At 46.8% G+C, this 23,406-nt stretch overlaps 1 protein-coding gene across 1 annotated transcript in view; it reads right to left on the bottom strand.

The window, feature by feature from the left end:
- Nucleotides 1–23,406, bottom strand: part of Pde6a (phosphodiesterase 6A) — a 61,071-nt gene that overhangs the window by 13,213 nt on the left and 24,452 nt on the right. Inside the window, 11 exon segments of the mRNA XM_038330647.1 lie at nucleotides 6,277–6,384; nucleotides 6,904–7,004; nucleotides 7,177–7,264; nucleotides 9,566–9,675; nucleotides 12,703–12,810; nucleotides 13,685–13,831; nucleotides 13,954–14,019; nucleotides 16,841–16,984; nucleotides 17,436–17,585; nucleotides 18,046–18,093; nucleotides 21,349–21,415. Coding sequence (XP_038186575.1) covers nucleotides 6,277–6,384; nucleotides 6,904–7,004; nucleotides 7,177–7,264; nucleotides 9,566–9,675; nucleotides 12,703–12,810; nucleotides 13,685–13,831; nucleotides 13,954–14,019; nucleotides 16,841–16,984; nucleotides 17,436–17,585; nucleotides 18,046–18,093; nucleotides 21,349–21,415 — 1,137 coding nt within the window.

The raw sequence follows: 23,406 nt of genomic DNA, 5'->3' as shown, positions 1-23,406 counted from the left end.
ATCTTATCTATCTTTATAAATAATTATTTGATACTCAAAATGATTAATTTCAGAACTGCATCTCAGTGAAATAGGGTAGGGTTTTTTGCTGGTTTTTTGTTTGTTTTTTGGTTTTGTTGGTTTTTTGAGTTTTTGTTTTGTTTGTTTCTCTATGCAGTCCTGGCATGTACCACCACTGCCCACCTGAGTGGGATTTTAAAAATCAGATAATGGGTGAATACGTCTTACTGCTAAACTGATAAAATCGGCATCTATTTTATGTGAGGCCTTCATTTTTATAAATTCCCTGGAGATGGAACAGACCATTCATTGTTTGGGGGTTTCTCTGGATTAACCCTGAGTGACCCATCTGCTGACAATTACACTCTGCTTCCATCTTGTTGAAAGGCAACACTAGAATCTCACTTCTTTCATTCGTGGGATGCGTGCCAGCAAGAGAGAACAAAGAGTTCTCAGAGGACTACTTATTACACCTCTGACATATCTTCAGGAGCGCTGTGTTAACCCAAGATACTGAAAATGGCCAGGTATATTAAAACATAATTAATTCTGGTACACCTTTCCAGGGCTTTATTTTTATAAAGGGATTTTATCTCATAATGAGTTTCAATTTTGCTTTCAGTGAAACTTTGAAGCTTCAGATTTAGCTCATTTAACTTATGGAGATGTTTGTCACATAACATCACTGGAAACAGTAGGCTTTTGCTGTCAACTGAAGCTGTCACATTAGAATCTGACCTGGAATTTTTCAATTCAGTAAGCACATTATAATGCCCCCCATGACATCTAGTTAGTCCTTTATTTGTATTTTTTCCCTCTTGTTTTTCTCATTTATTCTTAATTCTAAGGAAAGTAGAGATAGATAGATGTGCAAGTACGTAGGATAGGCGGATAGATAGATGGACAGACAGTTGGATAGATGGATGAATGGATGGATAGACAGACAAATAGTATTATGGCTTGGATCTTGAATACTCCCTAAAGGCCTATGTGCTGAAGGCTTGGTCTCTGACCCACAGCACTCTTGCAAAGTGGGGGAACTATTAGGAGGTGTGGTTAGGTGGAAAGAAGTTGGGTCAGTTGGCCATGCCCTCAGAAGTCCCTGCTTCCTCTTTCTTTGGCCACTATGAGGAGAGCAGGCCAGGCCTCCTATGCCACATGTTATACTAAGCAGCTACAGACCCAAAGCTAGAGGGCCAAGTAACCTCAGACTCAAGCACCCAAAACTGTTACTCACAAGAGAGCTGCCCCCTTTCAGATGTCATAGCAATAGAACACTATCATAAACAGGTGACTAGAAAGATGACAGACAGGCAGGCAGGGAGACAGACAAGCAAGGAACTAGGCTATAGTGTAACTCTGGAGAGTCCTTACCTAACATCATGAGATTTGATCACCTCACTAATTAAAAGAATACTACATACCAGGGCCAGGCAGTGGTAGTGCACACCTTTAATCCCAGCACTCAGGAGGCAGAGGCAGGTGGATCTCTACAAATTCGAGGCCAGTCTGGTCTACAGAGTGAGTTCCAGGACGGCCAAGACTACACAGAGAAACCCTGGCTCAAAAGACCATAAACAAACAAACAATAAATAAAATAACAGAATCTGTCACTTTGGTGCTTCCTAACGATGCCTTTGTTCTAATAACATGGTCCCTAGATAGTGGCACATCCTCTGAGGAAAGTCATGGTTATTTAAAGGGACATACCTCGATATTGCCTATGTGCTAAATGGCAAAGAACAAAACCCTCCATTTCTAATGCCTTGCTTTACTTTTTAAAATACTGCATATAATGGGGTATAACTAGGAAATATAGCCGGCCTTTGTCCTCAGGTCCCTGCACACAGCTCCTAAAACCTTTAAATCCTCTGAGTGGTGGGAGTGTCTTGTTTGCAGTGAGCTCCTTATGACTGACCCTATATTATGCCAATGAGGAAGCTTAGGATGGGATCCCCAGACAGCTTTGGACTGGAGCTTGAGGACCGACTGACTTCAGAATTGAATATTTTATCCCCGTTCACTGACTTCTGAGAGGGGAAGGCTGGCTAGAGATTGAACTATATTGTAAAACTTTTGAGCCAGGAGGAGTTGCCACATGCCTTTAATCTCAGCTCTCTGGGGGCAGAAGCAGGCGGGTTCTGTAAGTTCTAGCAATGCCAGTTTAGTTTGAGTAGTGAGTTCCAGGCTAGCCAGGGCTACATAGTGAGACTCTGTCTCAGGAAAAAAAAACAAAAAACAAAAAACAATAACAAGCACAAACAACAACCAAAAATCCTTTTGAACAGTTCTGGGGTGAGCTTCCAGGCTAGCAGACACCTGTATGTTGAGAGGTTGGTGGCCTTGCAGACTGCTCCTATGTACTCGGTCTAGTTATCTATCTACAGCTATTCCATTTTCCAATACAAACTGGAAACTGTGAGATCTCCCAGAGTTCTATAAGCCATTATGGAAAAATCAGAAATTGAGGAGGAAGTCATGAGAATGCCTGAGTCACACGTTTGTTTGAAGTATGAGAAGCCTAGACGTGTGATTTGCGTCAGAAATCACGGAGGCAGGAGATTGCTCCCGTGGTGCAATTGGTTAGTATGCGGCTCTTACACAGGCATGAAGGCAAGGATGAGAGTAACTCTGAGGTGCTCCAGCATGTGCCAAGACCCTGAGTTTCATCTCCAGCAGAGAGAGAGAGAGAGAGAGAGAGAGAGAGAGAGAGAGAGAGAGAGAGAGAGAGAGAGAGAGAGGCATATCTCAAAGAAAGAACCCTTAACTTGTTGGATTTGACTCTAATAGTTCAGATAATAGCTATATTAGGCAGATGATAACTTAGCAAAGAATTGGATGTAAGGATGCCCCGCTAGGGATCACAGAGAAAGAAACCTGCACACCCCATGTCAAAAGTGCTCTTGTGAGATTATAGAGGAAAGTATGTTTTCATCAGAATCTATAAGACAGGGGAGGCCTGAGGCCCTTCCTCGGGCTTGTAACAAGTCTATCAGAAAAGGCTTTGAAGTGTCTACCAATACTTCTAACATGTCGGGATTCAGATGGTTCCTCTCGTTTTATGGCCTAGAGGATCTTGCGCCTGGGCCAAAGTCCTATAGGCAGATCAAGACAGGGAAGAATGTGACTTTACTTTGTAAACCTGTAGAAGGGTGGGAATGCCTGGTTTGTTTTCAGGAAGATTAGTATTATGAAAGAGAACACGGATCACCACGCCCAGACGTGCCTTGGAAGGCTTTGGGTTCCCTGATGGGTAAAAATGTTCAGCATGGAAACTGCTTGGTAGACCATCTTGGCTTTTACAATAAAGTCCTGTCCATGTTTGTTTGTTTGTTTATATCTTTGATATGACATTTCTTTGCAAAGTTTGTTTGGTGGCTCGTTGTGTAAAAGCACTGTAAGTGTTTATCCTGAATCCTCATTGGTGGGAACATAAATTGTTTCCAGGCTTCTCTGTGACTAGAAGTCACGTGGCAAAGACTTTCGTACACCCTTGGTGCACATGTGGGGGAGTGAGTGGCAATGAAATCTTAGAGGTGGGGCTGCTGGGCCAGAACAGTGGCCTTTGCAAGGCTGACAATGTTAGGGCTGGGATGTGAAGTGTCCCTCACAGGCCCGGGTGTTGACATAGTCCCAAGCTGGTGGTCCTACTTTGGAAGGTTCTGAAACCTTAAGAGATGGGACCTAGCTGGAGGAAGAAGGTCACTGTATGTGTCCTTTAGGGCTGTGGCTTGCTCAGAGTCCACTGCTTCCTGTCTTCTGTGATGTGAAGAAGCCTCTCTACCATCCCTTCCCACTGCCCTAGTGTTCTTCACAAGCTCCCTGGGGCTGAGCAGAAGACAACATGCAGGATAGTCCCTTCCCTTTTTTGGTGGTTTTAAAGCAAGATCTTGCTGTCTATCCCAGGCTGACTTCAAATTTATTAAGTAGGCCAGACTGGCCTTGAACTGGCTACAATCCCACCTCTGCCACCCAAGTGTGGGATTTATAGCCATATTCTTCTTGCCTTTAAGTTGCTCTCTTAACTAGCTCGGTCAAAGCCATAGAAGAGAAACTAGGTGTGGTGCCAGGAGTGAGGGCATCGTGACATAACGGAGCACTGGGGAAGCAGGTTGGTACACCTAGGATTTGGTCAGCACAGCACGGTGCCTAATTTTCAATGGACACTCAGAAGACCACAATGTTGATAAAAATATGGACAGGACAGACAATGCTCTCAAGGTTTCAGGTAGAAGTGAGGACTCCATTAGGAACTGGGTTATATATAAGTCATCTGCATTCTGCCTGGCCAATACTTTGTGTTCTGAGATTGAGGCTGGATTTAAAAATAATGGTCTAATTAATCTGGTAGAGGAAATTTCAAGATGGCATAGCTATTGCTGAATGCTTTTTGAACTGGGAACAAAAAGAAGCATAGAAGGATTTGAAAACGTGTGATCTGGCCAAAACAGAAATTCACTGAAATTCATTGACAGGGAAGGCGTGGTTGTTAAAAGAGATTAGTGCCGTTAGAAACCAAGCCACACCGAAACCAAAACCAAAACCAAACAAAAAAGAAAACTGAAGCCACATGCTTTTCACTGAGACAATAGTGAAGACGTCTTGATATATCTATCAATTGACCGTGCTGGTTCCTCCCTGCCCCATACCCGCCTCCAGCCCCAGTTTTATTTGAATTGGAGACAGTTAAGGTGTTCTCTCAATTTTCAGGGTCACAGCTTCACCGACAATAGTGCCCCACTGTCCTCTGTAAAGATCATACCTACTTGTCCCCCACACTGTTAAAAGAGAGTGCCTGCTCCCCTCACTCTGGCCCACAAGGTGAGGGGTAAAACACTGTCTCTCACTGTAGCTCTCTCTGTTTCGTGTTCTCTCAGTATGTAGTATGCGGTCCACCATGGTCCTTTACGGAGCATTGTAATTCCTTTCCTGGCAAAGTCTGCCTGTGCGCCTTTTGTCTTTTTTCTGTTGACTTGGCCCTTTTCTTGAATTGTACTAACATCTACTGAAGAAATTAGCTGCTTTTCTGTTAGAAGTACCACAAATACTTTCTCTTTGCATTCTGTCTTTGGCTGAGTCCATGTGTGTGTGTGTATCTAGTGTCTGTGTATGTATGTGTGTGTGTGTGTGTGTGTGTGTGTTGTGCAGAGATTCTTGATTTTCAAATAGTCAAATTTATTCAATCATTTTTTTACAACATATGGATGTCAGGTTGTTCTTAGAAAAATTTATCCTGAAATTATTCCTTTTAATTTTCCCATCACCCACCCCCCATTATTTAAAAATTCTTGGCTCATCTGGAATTTACTTTGACACATAGAGTGAGACAGGGATCTGACTTTGCAGCCATCCTGTTGTCCCGAGGCTATGTAGAAAATCCTCTCTTAGAGGATGCAGTCCTTCAAAGTAGACCTTCCCTACTGACTTCAGCACCTACTTAGGATTAAGGCTGAACTGCCCTAGTATCCTTCTGTTTCAGACTTATCTGGGTGTTCTGTGCAGGGGGATGAGTGGGGGCGCACGCATGCCACGGCACTGGTGAGGGTATTAGAGGACCCCTTCAGGAGCCAGTTCTCGCCTTCCGCCTTGGTGAGGCAAGGTGTCTCTTTGGTGGTTGCGTACTCCAGGCTAGCTAGTCCATGAGCTTCTGCTACCCATCTCCCATAGGAGTGCTGGGGTTAGAGATACTAAAGTGTGTGTGTGTGTGTGTGTGTGTGCATTTGTGTGTATCTAGAAGGCAGAGAGCACCTGTGAATATTGCTTTCAGGAGCCACTTGTCTTCTTTTTTGAGATTGGGTTTCTCATTGACCTTGAGCTCAACAAGGCGAGGCTGAGTGGCCAGGTCTGTGAGCCTGAGAGATCAAACTGTCTCCACCTCCCCAGTGCTCCGTTATGTCTGGCTTTTCTAATGTGTTTTCTGGGAATCACACTTGGGTCCTTGCGCTTGCTCTCCACCATTAGTACACGCTTTGTTCAAAACTTGGGGATACAGTTACCCCTTTGCTACTCGAATCCTAGAGTTTATCATTGAAATACTTCAGACAGTACGCTCTTTGCATGCAGATATATAAAACAGCAACAATGTATTCTCTTGTGTTTTCAGTGCCAAAATCAAAGTTAAACATATGGTCACTTGTGCCATCCCATTTGGACACAGCTTCATGCTTCCAAATGTGAGGGGCTTCTAAAGCAGCAAGTGTCCCAGGGCTCTGCTGAGAGCAGCAAGAGCTGTGGGCGGACCCCAGGCAGGTGAGGGTTAACCTTGCCTCGACTCACATAACGATTTCCTTCCGTGTTTGCTCCAGCATCATGTACTGGGTCCACTCCTGGGGGCTCTCGTATGTCTTTGACTGATCCACAATCTTCTGGAACATGGTCCTTTTCCTGCAACACACACCAGCTTGTTAAAGAGATCAAGCGTAAGAGTGAGACAGCAGCTGGGCTGCTAACACGGGCTGTTCCAGATGGGGAAGTTACTAAATTCACAAAGTTAACAAAACAGCACAGGAAAAACTATGGCCTTGGAATGAAGACTTCATTTTAAATGCCGCTGAGCTATGTGTTTAGCAAATCTGTTTCCCTATAGGATGGGTGTAAGAGCATCTACCTTGGCTGGGCAGTGGTGGCGCATGACTTTAATCCCAGCACTTGGGAGACAGAGGCAGGCGGATCTCTGTGAGTTTGAGCAGAGCTTGATCTACAGAGCGAGTTCCAGGACAGGCTCCAAGGCTACACGGAGAAACCCTGTCTCAAAAAAACCAAAAAATAAAAACAAAACAAACAAAAAGAACATCTGCCTTACAGGTTGTGTTGGACCTGACACAGAACTCATATCAGCGGGAACGATGGATGGCATTTGCTGCTATAATCATCGCTGGTATGAAAGCGAGGGGCAATACCTACTTGAAATACAAGGCCAGGTCCGTGGCGATGATGGCAATGTCCATCATGTGGATCGCGTGCTCGTGCTGCCGGCGATTCAGGTTCTGGAAGATATTCAGGCTCTAAAGAAAAAGAAGTAGACGAGTGTTGAGAAACGGCGCTGGTAGTAAAGTCACTCTCCTTCTGGCGGCCGCCCTAAGTGGTGACAAGACAACTAAGTGGTGACAGCCTCGGCCAATGGCAAAAGGAAGCCTGTGCTCCCGCAGGCTTCCTGTGAGACGAGGGTCATCCTACCTCATCTCTCAGCAGTGTTTTACCGAACTCCAAATGATGCCTTTCCAAGATGGAGGACCCATGGAGCTTGGCCAGTGGGTTCTGGGATCTAAATGAGGGAGGGAGGGAGGGAGGAAGAAAGGGAAGGAGGAAGGGAGAGGGAGAGAGAGAGAGAGAGAATGAATATGAATATCAACATAAAATTGCCAAGATGGAGACTAAAGACATTATAACCCCGTCCTGCCATCTCCTATTTCTGTAGGCAGATGCTGATGGGGAAGGAGCAGGAAGGATTTTGCACAAAGTAAAAATGAGATAGTGGAAGTTGAGGAGCAGATGTCAAATATCCTAACTTTGTCTTTCACAAGCAACCGAGAGTCTCTTCTGGGTCATGGACTCTTTAGACATTGTTAGGCTGGAAAAGGACACAAGCATATGTAAGGCCAGGCACTGTTTTAGAGAGCTATTTATCTCCTAGACACACACACACACACACACACACACACACACACATAGGCACACACAAATGGGTGCACACACAGGCACACACACAGAGGACCATGTTTTGAAGATAGTCAAGTTTTAGGGAAAGTCGTTGAGTTCCTGTGAGAAAGCAATGTTTGTCCTTTTCTTTAAGTCAATAAAGATTTATTGAACACGTACAATGCCCTGCCTACTGCTCAGAGTCCCACAGTGTAAAACACGGCATGAGCCTTGAAGCACCCTAGGACAGTGAGAAGATGGGGGAAGCATGCACTTTAGCCTGCAGAAGGTCCCATAGGCCGTGGGCCCGAGTGGAATCTAGTGGAATCCCAGTGTTCTCAAGTAGTATGAGAGAGTTTTTGTCAGCTTGACACAGGCCAAGGGCATCTGGGAAGAGGGAACTCAACTGAAAAAAAAAAATGCCTCCGTCAGATTGGCCTGTGGACAAGACTGTGGGGGCATTTTCTTGATTAAGTATCAGTGTGGGAGGGCCCAGCCACTGGAGGTAGTGCCACCCCTAGGCAGATGATCCTGGGAGGTATAGGAAAGGTAGCGGATGGAAGCCTGAGGAACAAGCCAGTAAGCAGCACGCTTCCACGGCCTAATAGAAATGGGCTGATTTAAGTTGTCAGAGCTAATTAGTAATAATTGGAGGTCTCTGTGTTGGCTATTTGGGAACTGGAAGGTGGGAAAGAAGAGTCAGCCTACAGTTCTGCCTTGCATTCCTTCCCTGACTCCCCTCAGTGGTGGATGATAAGCTATAGATGAAATAAGCCCTTCTCTCCTCCAAGTTGCTTTTCGTCATGGTGTTTACCACGGCATCAGAAACCTACTTAAGGCACAGAGGTAATACCTGTGGTCCACCCAGCTCCAAGCCTGTTGTAATGTTTTAATACGATTGTGCTTCAAGGACAGCGCCTCAGAGGCCACACGGAATATGAATTTGGTTATGATGGAGGCTGCCTTTTCTGTCATCATTATTATTGTTGTTATTACTATTTGTCTTTTTTTTAATGCAGCTCATCAATCCGGGAGCATACAAATGCAAGCCAAATGAATAAATGAACTTTTCCAATTGCTAACATGTCGGCTCAAATTAGTTCCACACATAAGACAGGGAAGGGGGAATTATGACAAAACTTTTTTTTAATTTTCTCAGAATGATAAGGGTTTTTTTGTTGTTGTTGCTGCTTTTTTGTTTGTTTTTGTTTTTGTTTAGAGACAGAGTTTCTCTGTAGTTTTGGTGCTTGTCCTGGAACTTGCTCTATAGTCCAGGCTGGCCTCAAACTCCCATAGGTCCACCTGCCTCCGCCTCCCGAGTGCTGGGATTAAAAGGCATGCACCACCACTGCCCCAGAGAATGATAAGGTTTTAATATCTTATTGCTACAATAACAAGCTGTCACTGACTTTTGTCACTAGCCCTGGAGTTCAGAGAGCTAATATGGGGCCCAGGATGCTCTCTTTCTGGAGGCCCTGGAAGAGAGAGTCTGTCTCCACATCCTTCCCATCTTCTAGAGACACTTGCATTCCTTGCTGGTAGGCCCTTCTGACATCTTCGAAGGCAGCAGATGGAAACTTAGCTCTCCCTAACTCCCTGCCTCCTCACCAGGACCCTTTGGACTGTGACCCTGTGTACTGTCCTGGTTCACATTCCAAGCCTCTCTCTTGACTCAGTCACAATGGAAAAGTCCCTTTTGAATGTCAGCCAACATTCCCAGGCTTCTGGATTTGGAATGTGGACATCTTTAGGAAATCATTATTCCATTTACTGTAGATCTAAACCTAGATCCAGAGTGGGGAAAGTGGGAGGCTTCGGACAGTGGGGCTTTTCCCTAGAAGCCAGCCCAGGGATTGTACACACATGGGTAATGAGTCTGGGGGGAGACTGGGAGATAGGGAAGTCGGGGTGGTAGGAGCCGACTCACTTCATCTGGTAGAGATTGTTTGTGCCTCTGTGGTCGATGTCATGACAGAAGGCAGCAGTGACCATGGCCAGGGCCTCCAGATCAGTGAAGTACCGCTTCAGCTTTCCTGTCTGGAAGGATATTAGAGGGATCAGCCACGACCATTTATTTAGGGGGATGGAAGCAAGGTAGAGAGACAGGTGGAGAGGGTACAGCCAGAGCCCACAAACAGAAGTCTGCTTGTTTGCTTTTGTTTTTGAGGCAGGGTCTCATATAGTCCAGGCTTTTTGAGAGCTCATTTTAAAAAAATTTACTATACTTATGTTTGTGTGTGTGTGTGTGTGTGTGCTTGTATGTGCCACAATACACATGTGGAGGCCAAAGGACAACTTTTGGAAGCCGGTTGTCTCCTTCTGCCTTATAGTTCATGGGGATAAAACTCAATTCATCAGGCTTAGCAGCAAGCACCCTTACCCACCAAGCCATCTTGTAGGCCTGGGCCTAGAACTCTCTATGTAGCTGAAGATGACCTTGACTTTCTTCTCTTTCTCCTTCTCCTCCTCCTCCTCCTCCTCCTTTTTCTCCTCCTCCTCCTCCTCTTCTTCTTTTTTTCTTGAGACAGGGTTTCTCTGTAGCTTTGGAGCCTGTTCTGGAACTTGCTCTTGTAGACCAGACTGCTCTCCAACTCACAGGGATCCTCCTGCTTCTGCCTCCCTAGTGCTGGGATTAAAGGCGTACACCGCCACCAACCTTGAATTTCTGATCCTCCTGCTTCCACTCCTGAGTGCCAAAATTACAGGCCTGTGCCACCACCACGTGCAGATGATGTAGTGCCGGGGATCAAACCCAGGGATCTGTGTGTGTTAGGCAAGCACTCTACCAAGTGAGTTACGTCCCCAGCCACCTCTGATCTCATTCTGTTTCCACTCCACGGGGTGACCAATGGTTCGCTATACTCAGGCTGTAGAGCTCCAATATCAAGCTGAAACAGTTCCCAGGTAACCCAGGTAAACAGGGAGGCTGAGCACCCTACTCCTATGTCGTCCTAATTGGACCTCTGCATCTGTGCTCCAGAAGGGGAGGGGTTGGACGTAATGATCATTGTAAACCTGGCAGCCATTTTGTCACTGGGAGGTCTTTGAACTTGGCCATACTCGTAACGCTGACTTTCTAAACCTGGTCTACCAATCAAGGTACAGCCAGAAGGATTGTTCTCTGGGGTTCCTTCAACTATTTCACTCTTGTTTGTGCGGAGGTTGAAGTGAAGGTGGGGAGAACTCTGTAGAGCTATTGACTCAGTGAAGTAAGCCAAATTGCCAGGCGTGGTGGTACCCGCATGCCTGAGATGATGGAGGCAGGAGGATCTATAGTTGTAGGTTATATTCAAGCTACGTAGAGAACTTAAGGCAAGCCTGGGCTACATGAGACCGTGTATCATCATCACACACACACACACACATGTGCGTGCGCACACACACACGTAGGGGTAGGGGGAAGGAAAAGGAAGAAAAACCTAATCTAAGATTGCTGTCATCACTTTCTGTGGCCTAGCTAAAACTCCTGTTTCCAAACCCTAGTGCTTAGGTATTGCTAGTCATGAGGGTAAGGAATGCAGACAAGGGGCGTGAGGCCAACAGCTGTTGCAGCATGACCTGTATGGAGAAACACTTGATGAGACATGATGGACTCTGAAATGTATGTGTCAGAAATATCGACACAGACATACCAAGGCCACCCAAAGACATTGTAGCAATGCTTGTCATACTAAAAGATTAGAAAACAACCTTTATAGTCAACAATAGGGTGTTGAGTAAAGAAATTATAGGACAGCCATTGCAGTCAGCCCTCTGTAGGTATGGGCTCCATATCTGTGGGTCTAACCAGTTGTGGACCCAAAAGATATTTTTTTAATTGACTTCAAGGTGGAACTCACCTACACTCCAAGACCCTATCTCAAACAAGAATATACAGGAGGCATAGGTTACACACAAATACACTGCTGTTTTATATTAGGGACTTGACCACACACAAAGTTTTGGTATGAGGAGGTGTTCTAGAACAACCCCTCCACACACACACAGGTTGCAAAGGACAACTGTTTTGTGCAGCAAGAAAATGTAATAGGATGAACCTTGTAGACACCATGTTAAGTGAAAAAACTCAGACACAAAGGAGTCAACGCTTTGTGACCCCACTGGCAGCAGTGTCTAGAGTGGTCACGTTTCTATAGAAAGAAGGTGAAGGGTGGCCTAGGAGCTAGGAGAAACTGGCATTCTTGTTTAATGGGTGCAGAGCTACTGTTTGAGAAGATGAATGAGTGTCCTGGAGTCGATCCTGGCAAGCACAGCACAGCACAGCACAGCATAGCACAGCACAGCACTGTGAACGTACTTAGTGTCACTGGGTTGTACCTCTAAAAATGACTTCAGTGGTAAGCTTTATGCCTCATCTAGTAAGAGATGTGTTTTATATGGCTATGTGTTTATATATTGAAAGAATCTCGGGGCTGCAGGGATGGCTCAGCAGTTAAAAACACTGGCTACTCTTCCACAAGACCCACAACAGCCTGAAACTCCAGCTCCAGGGGATCTGATACCCTCTTCTAGTCCCTCTGGGCACTGCACACATACAGTGTACCACATGGACAAAACACTCATCCACAGAAAATAAAAATAAAAAATTTAAAAACCTGATTGGCATATACAATGGAAGAACATACCATTATATGATATATATATTTTCAAATAAAATATTATAGATTATTCCATGGGTCATAAAAATAAATGGCATGTGTGCTATGTGTTTATGTGTGTCTGTTGTACAAAAAGAAAATTTGGTAATATCTGTACCCTTGTCTGTTCTTGGAATTTTGTTGTTGTTTTGTGTTTGAGAGAGTCTTGCTAGGTGGTGCAGGCTAACCTGCTCTGGCCTCCTGAGTGCTGTGATTACAGGCTTGCCCCACCGGCTTATTCATGAATCTCCTTTTATGCTTGCATTACTTCTGCAATTCTTTTTATTTTTCCAGTGCTAGGAATTGAACCTCCTAGGCAACTACTCTGTCACTAAGCTACACTCCCAGACAGAATTGTGCAATTATTAAAAGTCAACAAATAAAAACGGCCACACTGTGGCCACCGCACCCCCACGTTCCTCCATACCACCAGCAAGGAGAACATGGTCTGCCCCACGTTGAAGCCGTGCCTCCAGTTATGGTAGGTGATTCTCCGGTAACCCTTGCTCAGTGAGTACATGAAGCGCACCAGGGCCTGTGAACACACACATCAGTGAGACAGCATACATCTGCCCTGGTAGCCAAGACCGCCCTCAGGACAACCAAGGTCCTCCAACCCCGTAGTTGATCTAGACAGTGAGAAGTGTCCACAGATGCAGAAGCATTAGGCAAGCAACCTCCTGCTCAACACTATGACCGTAGGTATTGGGGACAAGAAAACCATGAGCTGTCCACATCCTTTTCAGGTTGAGCATCACCAGAGATACCTAAACATGCCTGGGAGGCAACTGTCCTGGGAGGAAGGACCACTTAATGCCGTGCTGGCCCACTAAGTGTTGGGTTCGGTAGAGCTGGCAGCATGCTGCTGTGTCTGGGTCTGTGGTATGTAAAGCCTACGGCCAGCCCGACAGCGTCTTGGGCGGTACTGACGTGGTCTGGGGCATGCTTTGAAAGGCCCTACTTTAGCCAAAGTCTGGGAGGCTTTGTGAGCCTTTTCTTTCACACACATCTCCCACAGTGCACCTTTGTCAGGAATTCTGCAGTGGCAAAGGCCTGTTCCCATGAGCTTAACTAAGATCAGCCATCCACATGAGAGTTTCAGGACCTTGGTCCCAACAAACAGTGCCTTCTCTAACAGAATCCAGCCAGGCCCTGGGCACATATTCTGAATACCAAATGCACACACTCCTTGCACATGTTCTATAGACCAAACTGTTCTTTTAAAGCCAGGAAGAAGCGAGGGAGGGAGGGAGGGTCAGCGATCTGGGTGTAGTAGCTCCCACCTGGAGTCCCAGCACCCAGGAGGCTGAGGCAGGACCAACAGCCACAAGTTCAAGGCCAGGCTGGACTACAGGATGCGCTCTGAGTTAGCTGCAGAGCTCAGAAGAGCGAGCAGCTGTGGGCCTCACCTCTTGCGGGATGTGGAACTTCTCCACCACTCTGAGCTCGTAGTACATCTGTATGCCACACTTCACCAGCTCGAGCTCCGTGAGGGGCAGGTCGCTGAAGTGAAACTTATTGATTTCATATTTCTCGGCATCTGGAAGTTCTCCTTGCTGAATTGGAGTGGAGTCCAGCGGTTAAGGAGCATAGTGTGTTCCCAGGCCCCTTCCCCAGGTCTGCTGAAAGAAGCCAAGCAGGGTGAAGGGTCCTATTGCACCAGGGTCAAGCTGCTTACCAGGATCTCAGCCAGTTCCTCCTCCTCGCATTCCCATGGCTCTTTCCCATACACCTCTCTGGTTTTCTGTCATGCCCCAAACAGCAGAGAAAACACAGTAGGTTATTGCTCAAGAACCCAAGGAGACCTCCACATCCCACTTTTGCCCCTTCTTCCAGCTGAAGCACCCATTCAGAGACTGCTGACCATCATTCATTGACGAATGAGTCCTGGGTGTCAGGGCCGTGGAGACCGCCATTCAGATTCAGGCTGTCACTTTCTAGCTGTGCTATTGAGTACCTTTGAACCTTAATTCTGTCATCTAGTAAATAGAAATAATAAAAGCCTATAACTAATCATTTGACAGTATTGTCTTTTTTTAATATTGGAACCCAGGCCTTGCCCATACAAGGCAAGCACTTTAGCATTGAGCTATACCCACAGGATTTTGTTTTGAAGACAGGGTCCCACTGTGAAGCCCAGATTAGCTCAGATTTGATGGCCTGCAACATTCCATCATCCTCCAACCTCAGCTTCCTGAGTGTTGGGGTTATGGGCATGCTCCAGCATGCCTGGTTCTTGTTTTTAAACAAAATATGTGAACTAGACAGATATAGTGGAACATGTCTACAATCCCAGAGGCTGTGGCAGGGGAATCTTAGATGTCAAGGTACCATAAGCTATACAGAGAAATCCAGGCCAGCCCAGGCTATAGAATAAAACTGTCCCCGAACAAACAGAAGTTCAACTAATATAAGTATGCAAAGTATTGTCACAGTGTAGTACTAACAAAATAATATTGGTCTTCCACCTGCCTCTGTCTCCCGAGTGCTGGGATTAAAGGCGTGTGCCACCACTGCCCGGCTGGTCTTTATATTTTTATGGTTACTAACGATTGAGAATAATCAGGGCTTGGGCCACGGTCTTGGTTCATTCTCCTGCTGTGTGACCTAAAGCAAGCTCCTTCCCTCTCTGGGTCTAATTTCCCTTGTGCCAGATGAAGAAAACCTGTTAATTGTTTCCGATTTCTTGATTCAGAGTGAAACCTGTCAACTTCCAACTGGGTTGCTGAGGCTATGTGTCCCTCTGGTCCACGTATCCAGTATTTGGCTGGCCTTACGGCCTGAGTCAAGCACACCATGAGGTATTTCATCTAAACTTGGTGTTTTCTTCTGTGAATTGACCTTTAATGGATAAGGGATAATAAGGTTTTCTTTAGCATCCTTCTAAGATTAGGGACTGGCCTTGGGCTGGGGATATAGGTCAGAGGTAGAGAGTTTACCCAGCCTGCGTGAAGTCCTGGGTTGCTGCATAACCTAGGAGTGGTTGTAAACACCTGTAATCTCAGGTAGAGGCAAGAGGATCAGAAATTCAAGGTCGTTCTCCAGCACAGAACAGGTCTGGGCCCAGCCAGGGCTGTGTCCTCTTTTCTAAAGAAAGCAAAGCAAAGAAAACCCAGAGTGCAATGCAACCCCACACTGGGAGGCAGACATAGGAGGATTGGCTAGCCTGGACTATTCATGTCTCAAAAAACAAAAGAGGGAAAGGGAGGTGAGGAGAGGGGAGGGGAGGAGAGGGGAAGGGGAGGGGAGGGGAGTGGAGGAGAGGGGAGGGGAGGAGAGGGGAAGGGGAGGGGAGTAGAGGAGAGGGGAGGGGAGGGAAGGGAGAGGAGGGGAGGGGAGGGGAAGGGAGGGGAGGGAGGGGAGAGGAGGGGAGGGGAGGGGAAGAGAGGGGAGGGGAGGGAAGGGAGACCTCTGAGAACACTGGTTTAGGATGTTTCAGTGTGTGATGTATAATAACCAAGGTCATGGGATCTCAACTGGATATCATATCCCAAGTCATTTGACTAATTCAGTTTGTTTGTAGCATCTTGGTTTATTTAACACCAACCTCTCCAGGAATGCTAAACCACTGATCCTTGCATATCTATTTCACCATTCACAATAGCACTCCTGATACATGAGAACTTCTATACTCTCCCCGTGGGGTGCTCACCACCTCTCGAACCACCCATTAAGAAAAGTAGTTCATTTTCCTGACGAAGGTTAAGTAAGAACTCTTCTCATACTAGGTGATTTGAGGCCACGTCCTCTCCCTCTTCGGAGCCTCAATTTCTTCATCTTTGCACTAGGTAAGAAATCCTTCCCTGCTCCCCATGGGGCTAATGCATGTGAAGACTCGAACATATCAATAAATGGGAATTTGCTGTGTGAACTGTATTTTGACAGGGTTTTCTGCAGCTCAGGCTAGCTTCAAGCTCACTATGCAACCAAAGATGACATTGCACTCTTGACCCTCTGTGTCTCAGGTGCCATGATCACAATGTGTTCCACTAAGCTTAGTTTGTACAACACCCAGGATCAAACCCAGGGCTTCATGATGCGAGGCAAGCAACGCACCACTGAACTACGGTAGTGTAATTATGGGAAGGCTTCCTACTCTCTCTGAACTACTTACTGCTCTGCTCGCTGAACATTCGTAGGGCTTTTAAGTGAGTGGCCCTGTAGAAGGGAGACGCTGAGAAATGACGCCGAGAAATGACGCCATAGGTTTGCCAGATAAAAGTGTCCTGCTTAAAGTAAGGGCTGAAATTGGGTGCCCCTGTCTCTAGTGCCAAGTCAGTCTTGAGTCAAGGGGAAAGTGGGTTTTCTAGCGCTGTAAGCCAGGGTCAGACCCCAAGATAGAGGTGACCCTGCAAGGGATACAACTGCTCAGGTAGTCATTAATGGCTACTCTCTGCTGCCCACCTATCCATCCATTCCAGGCTTTGAGGCCTGTTGCATCTCTGTGCTAGGTGGGAGAGACAAGGATGAACCCAATCAGGCTAGGTTGTGCCTCCTGAGCTTCACACCTGGTCTCAGGCTGGCACAGCTCACACGGAGTGGAACAAGGGAAGATGGCTACCCACCAAGATCTTCTGGATTTCCTCGTTGTCACACTTCACATGATATTTGACGATGTCCTGGAAGATGTCCTTCCTGTTTTCAAGTCTGTTCATGGACTCGTAGGTGTCAGGGTTCAAGACTGACCAACCCAGGAACTGAGTCAAAGACTGCACAGAAAGAAAGAATCAGAGGCAGCAGCAACTTGGGTCCCGGTGCTGGCTGGGGGCGAGACCTCTGTTTTCTCAACTATAAAGTGGGTTTGCAAAGCTATGTGGGGCAGGCAGGCAGTGATCAAATAACGGAGGTCAGTGCATTTCAAACGAAGGTTTATAAAAAAAATGACGGCACGAAAGTTAAAGTGTGGAGCCAGCAGGAAGCACAGAGGAGCTCTGTGCTTTCTCATGAGTTCTCATGTTAACCTGAAACTGCCCCCAAACGTGAAGTGTAAAGAATGGACATAGAGAAAGTAGCTCTCAAGTCTCCTCAGGACGATGCCCCCCATCCCTCCTCGTGGTCAGGCAGTTACACACTACGGTCCCACCATGAAGTTCTGAAGACCCAGCCTGTAGTTGGTGGACTCTGAACCCCGCCAGGCAAGGGTCACCCAGAATCCCACACCTCCATGAGGGTCTCGTCCATGTCGTCAAAGGGCTTCCCATCTTTGCGGTTGTAAAACGTGGCCACGCCAACGATCTCTTCCTTCTTGTTGACGATTGGCATGGAGAGCACATTTTTAATCATCCACCCAGACTCATCCAGGGGCTCTTTCTACAAGAGAATGGCGGGGCTTCAGACTCCACCCCTTCCGTGCTGCGCGGGTGGCTGGGATAGATGCAGGGCTATGGCTGGACCTCAAGGACCTGGCTCAGCTGAGAGGACAGAGCTCGGATCTTGTGTGGGTTTAGCTGCTTACACACACTGTGAATTAATTCCCTATGCCAGGAACAATGGTTCCCATCCCCACGATGTCAGGCCTGGCAAGTGCCAGGCATAGTTGTAGGATCAGAAACATCCCAGACGGGGAATAAGGAGCCTAAGCCCTGGTCCTGAGGTCAGAGAGTGAAGGATGTACATTGTCTTAAAACGGAAAGGGACCTTGAGATATACCCAGTTGGTGCCTTCTTCCCTTCCCAAGAAAATAGGCCAATCCTGGTGTATTCTAACATTCTTTCCAGAGAAAAAAAGAAAAAAAGTCTCTTGGCTAAGAGAACGAATAAAAACAGCTTACCTGGAATGCAAAAAAGTCCTCTGCCGGCGCATTCATTATGTTGCAGATCTGCAAGCGGGGGGGGGGGGGGGGGGGGGGGTAATAAAGCAGCTGGTCAAGGCCAAGCAAGAGCCTACAAGTGCCGCTCACTATTCAGAACACATGTCCTTGCCCAAGGTGGACAGATTCAAAATGGCTCAGAACTGATAACTGAGGGTACCAGATAGGAAAGGTCACCGGGTAGAGTTTCCTTTTAACTGTTACATTCTCGAGGCATTTCTAGGCTTTAGAAAAACTAAGCGTACAACTGTCATTATTAATAACTGCATAGTACCCCATCCTATGGTTCTTTTGTTAAGTATTTGCATGTTCAGATGCCTGTGTGTGCGTGTGTGCATGTGTGTTATGTTTTCTTATTTTTTTGTATATGCATTGTTGTTTTGCCTTTATGTAAGTCTGTGTGAGGGTGTCAGATCTTGGAATTACACACAGTAGCTAAATACCATGTGGGTGCTGGGAGTTGAACCCAGGTCCTCTGGAAGAGTGGTCAGTGCTCTTAACCACTGAGCCATCTCTCCAGCTATGTTCTGTTTTCCTTTGGGGATTCGATCTCAGTACATAGCCCTGGCTGACCTGTGTGAAGCCAACCTTCCCATGTCTCTTAAAGCTACTCTAAACATCTCTGGCTCAGTTAAAGTTCTGTTTTGTTTGTTTGGCAGGAAAGAATTCTTTCCTTGGGCTGTAAAGTAGACTAAGACACAGGAAGTGTTTTGACTCTGATTCTATATTGCTAGATTTTTCTCTCGAAGACTAGGTCAATCTAATCCCTCTGGAGCACTGACAATGGGGCCACCGTGTGCAGCTGTGTAGTGTACTCCGCACAAAGACATCTGGTTGACTTCTGCAATCCCCCCGTGGAGGGATGCCACCTTTCAGTTCTTAAAACATTCCCACATGGGCCATGACTGCCCATTGGAGAGGTAGGCTGCCTGGTCTCAGAGGGACAGCTGTCCCTGTTCCTTCCCAAGTACTGCACATACACTGTAGCATCCTCCCAGCCTCTGCAAGGACCATGTCCATCAGATACCCTTACCTCCCTCCTCATTGTTGCCCTCCCCCAGGGCTGTTTCCCCTCAGCCCAGGGCATGCTCCAGTCTCTCCCACAGCCTTGCTAAACTCCCTCCAGCTGACACAATCACCATAGCAACCATCCAGGCAAGCATGCTCCTCCTTTCTCTTATATTTTCCACCTGCTCATTGACCACCATCCCTCAGTTGCCTTCTTGCTGGCTTTTGTCTCCACTTTGCCACCAAATCTGTTTTCACTGTGGCTGGCAAGGGCCTCACACTATGGTGGGACTCCTGCTTCTTTCTCGTCAGATCCCTGTGCTACACGCATGTGATCTCTTGCATTGCTTCCTTGGTTACCCTGACACTGTCTCTCCCGGGTCTCCAAACATTTTTGACCCCTCGTGTTTGATCTTCACAGAATCCTCTTTGTCCACCTGCCCCGGAAACCCTGTCATCTCTGGGTTTTGTGCCAGATGCACTCTCCCTGGGAGCCTTAACCTGTACCCATGGTTTCCAGCGCTGCCTGACTCCGAGACGCCTGTCCCTGTCTCGGCACTACTCTCTCCATGGTATCGGAGCTGTCATCCACCTGCTGGATGCTGGACATGCTCCAGAGAAATGTCTCTTCTTCTTGATTGAAAGTGACTTATCATTGGATACCACAGCTCAGCCACAATGTCCAGCCCATCCAGAAGCTCGAGATTCCCTCTGTCCTGCTGCTCCTCTGCCCTCTGACTTAATCACTAAGTCCTGCCAGGTTTGCCTTCTCCGTGTGAGACCCGACCCTGTCTCTTCTCCTCTGCATCTCGTTTCTGTTGAAGTTATATTAAATGAGCACATTTACCTGGGGCCTGGGTCACCGTCAGTTCCTAATGACTGTCTGCCTTCATCGAGATTTGTTTTTGTTTGTTTGAGAGTCTCATTTAGCTCAACTGGACTCAGACTCACTATGTGGCCAAGGATGAATTTGAACTTTTGATCCTCTTGCCTCTGCCTTTTGGGAGTGGACTGCCACAACTGGTTTAATGAAGGGCAGAGCTTCAAGCATCCAAGGCAGGCACTCTGTACCTGAGCGACATCCCCTATTCCCTTCTTTGAGATCCTTATCACCTCCTACTTGAACTGTACTCTTTTCTGTCTGCCTCCAGTCACCTGTGAATTAAAGTCCTAGGCTTTAATGTAGCATCCAAGGTCCACTAGATCTGACTCCTTCCTCCCTCTCAAGCCACCTTGAAATGTGTACTTGTCTCAGACCTAATTAATACTCTTATAACTCTAACCACATACAGCTTGTGACTCCCAACCCCTGCACCCAGGTCAGCATGTCACAGATTTTAGATATGGAGGACCCCCAAAGGCTCATGGGTGAAAAACTTGGTCATCAACGAGACCCTGCTGGGAGGCAGCAGAAACTTTTAAGAGGTGAGAGGACCTAGCAGGTACTCTTCCACTTATTGGCACATGCACTTGAAGGGAGTATTGGAACCCACGTCTTATTTCCCTGACTCCGTTTGGGTTTCTGGCCACCTGATTGCCATGGTGACTGCTTTGCCATAGGCCAAAACAGCACGTGGGGTGATGCGTAGCTACCAGACATGTCCCTTCTCTGGGATACAGGCGACAGCACGCCATCACTCCACTCTTGACCCTGAGGGGGTGGGACATTCTTTATCTAATATGGAATACTCCCCCCCACACACACACACAAGCTTTTGGGCTGACAGCTTGGTCCCAGCTGGTGGTGCTGAAGGTGTTGTCTTGGGGAGCGGGGTCTAGGTAGAGGAAATAGGTCACGGGGCTGTGATTTTGGAAGTTGGATGAGGTCCTGGGGCAGGTATTTTGTCACTCAGGCACAACAGGAAGTAACACGCCGGTGTTCTGCTGTGTGTGTGGGTAGGAGGGGAAGGCTGGGAATGGCAATTAAGTCTGGTGCAAGAGCTTGGTTCTCGGTATCTGGGGATCCTGGTAGACCAGCCTGTCATGACGCTGTCCCTGGTGTATTTGCGCCATTTTCTATTGTCAGCGACATTGTACACCTTTCTGTGTAAGAACAATTTCTCTGTATTTGCTCATTTCCCCAAATGTCAGTTATGTGCCCTTCTCTGTGGGTCAGCTGCTGAGTAAAGTAGAAAAACAAGAGACTCTGGCTCAAAAGAGCCACATGGACCCTCATTTCCCTTGCTCTCTTGATTCAAAGTCTTCTTGCTGCCCTACTCGTTCAGACGCTTCCCCCTTCCAAGCTGTGTGACTTACCAGGCCATTTTGGGCCACGTAGGTGGGGAGACCACTCACTAGAGCCCAGTGGTCAGCAGGTGGGTTCCTGTAAAGGCCAAAGACAAATAAACGGTGACTTTCAAGTCGGGGGCTGTGCCTTCCTACTTCCCACTGAGGGCCCAGTCCCCCACTTCCACTCACAACAGCTGCCTCAGCCCCAAAGACTGGTCGGCCATCTACTGCACATCCAGAAATGGAAAAGAAGGTCACGAATGGAACATTTTCATGATTGTCCATGAGACTGGACTATCCAAACACTCAATCTACCCTGTTACTGACTGCAGAGCAAAAGCCCTGTCATCTTCCCCCGTGAAGTGGAGAGACTTAGTCCTGCCACAGACTGAGCATGAAGCTAACACTTTAACACTTATTTCTAGGAGAAATGACACTACAGCTCCTGTACTTACGGTTACATGCTGTACAACAGCGCTTCAGCCAACAGTGGGCCACATATATGTCAGTGGTCCCATAAGATGTACCACCCAGCGATACTACAGCCTCTTTACTGTGTATTGGTGCAATGACAAAACCCGGCAATGCCTTTCCCCAAATGTGTCCCCTTCCTTGAGGAGACACATGACTGTACTACTTTTGCTTGGTTATATAGTAGGAATATATACATTCAGAAAGAGACATACCAATCATCATCACTCATGAGAAAGTGAATTTGGGGCTGGAAAGATAACTCCAAGGGTAAAAATACTTGAGCATAATCTGAGGACCTGGGTTCAGATCCCCAGAACCCATGTAAAAAGCTGAGTGTGACTGCACATATCTGTTACCATAGCACTGGTGGTGGGGAAAGGGTAGAGACAGGAGCATGACTGGGGCTTGCTAGCCTACAGCCTAGCTCCAGGCTCAAGAGAGACAGCCTCAAGGGAATCATAGAGAGTGTAATAGAGAGGGACACTCGATGTCCTCTGGCCTCAGAATGCGCGCGCCGCGCGCGCACACACACACACACACACACACACACACACACACCCCTGAAAGTGAACATTTCAGAAATCCCACTCCGATCAAGAACAACAGTGTCAGCACTTTGGAAGCCCAGCCCCTTTCAGCCATGGCCCTAACCCAGAACAACTGTCATTGTGATATAATTCCATTGCTTCTCTGCAGCGTTTTCCCACTTGGCTCTGCTCCCTGTACTCTCTAACCCGATTGGCCTGTTTCTTTTCTTCTCTCCACAGTAGCACAATTTATCTGTTCACCTGTTGCCAGTCACCCCTTTGCTCCTTCCCCAGTTTGAGATGAGATGAAACAGCACCGCTAACTCAGCTCTGTAGGTCTCGGGAATATTGAGTGTATGTCTCTGAAATGTTGAATGTATGTTGGGTGGTAACACGGATATATTTTTAATTTATAAAGTAATTGTATCAATTTTACACCTGTCAGTGGTATGTTACAGTTCCTTTGTTCCATGTCCCTGCCAATACCTAGTGTGTTCAGACTTTTGAATTACAGCCTTACTGGCAGGGTCTGAGAATGCCATCACTGTGGTCTTCCTTATAACAATGTGTTTGATATATGGGTTGCCTTTGTGGACTGTCTACTCATGCCTTTCTCTTCCTTTTCTGTAATGCTCCTTTTTAATTAACTTTGATTTCTTTGTAGACTTGACATGAGGCAGGCATCTGTGTTGTAAGCATCTCATTTCACACCATGACCTTTTTTTTTTCACACTTTATAATAAACCAGTGTTCCAGGTATGCTGAGCAATTTCCACCTCCTCATGGGTTTGACTTAGCGTAAATGATGCACAGTGAATCATGACCGGCCTGTGTGGTCAGTAGAATATGGTGGAGATAAATATGTTATTTTTAAGACTTTTTACATTTATGTGTGCATGTGTTTAATTGTGTGCCACATGTACAGGTGTCCATAGAGGCGTCTTCTTATCCAGTCAGGCAATCGGTATCTGTTTTATCAGCTTTGGGCCATACCTGATGACAATTCTTGTAAGATGGTCCCCACCACACACCCCAGTTGGCAGTGGGCAAGTGGTGGGGTGGTTTCTGGTCCCATAGGCCTCAA

The sequence above is a fragment of the Arvicola amphibius genome, chromosome 5 (genome assembly GCF_903992535.2).
Source record: "Arvicola amphibius chromosome 5, mArvAmp1.2, whole genome shotgun sequence".
Lineage (NCBI taxonomy): Eukaryota > Metazoa > Chordata > Mammalia > Rodentia > Cricetidae > Arvicola > Arvicola amphibius.
The sequence above is the reverse complement of the archived record's forward strand: the minus strand, read 5'-3'. Positions and strand labels throughout refer to the sequence as shown.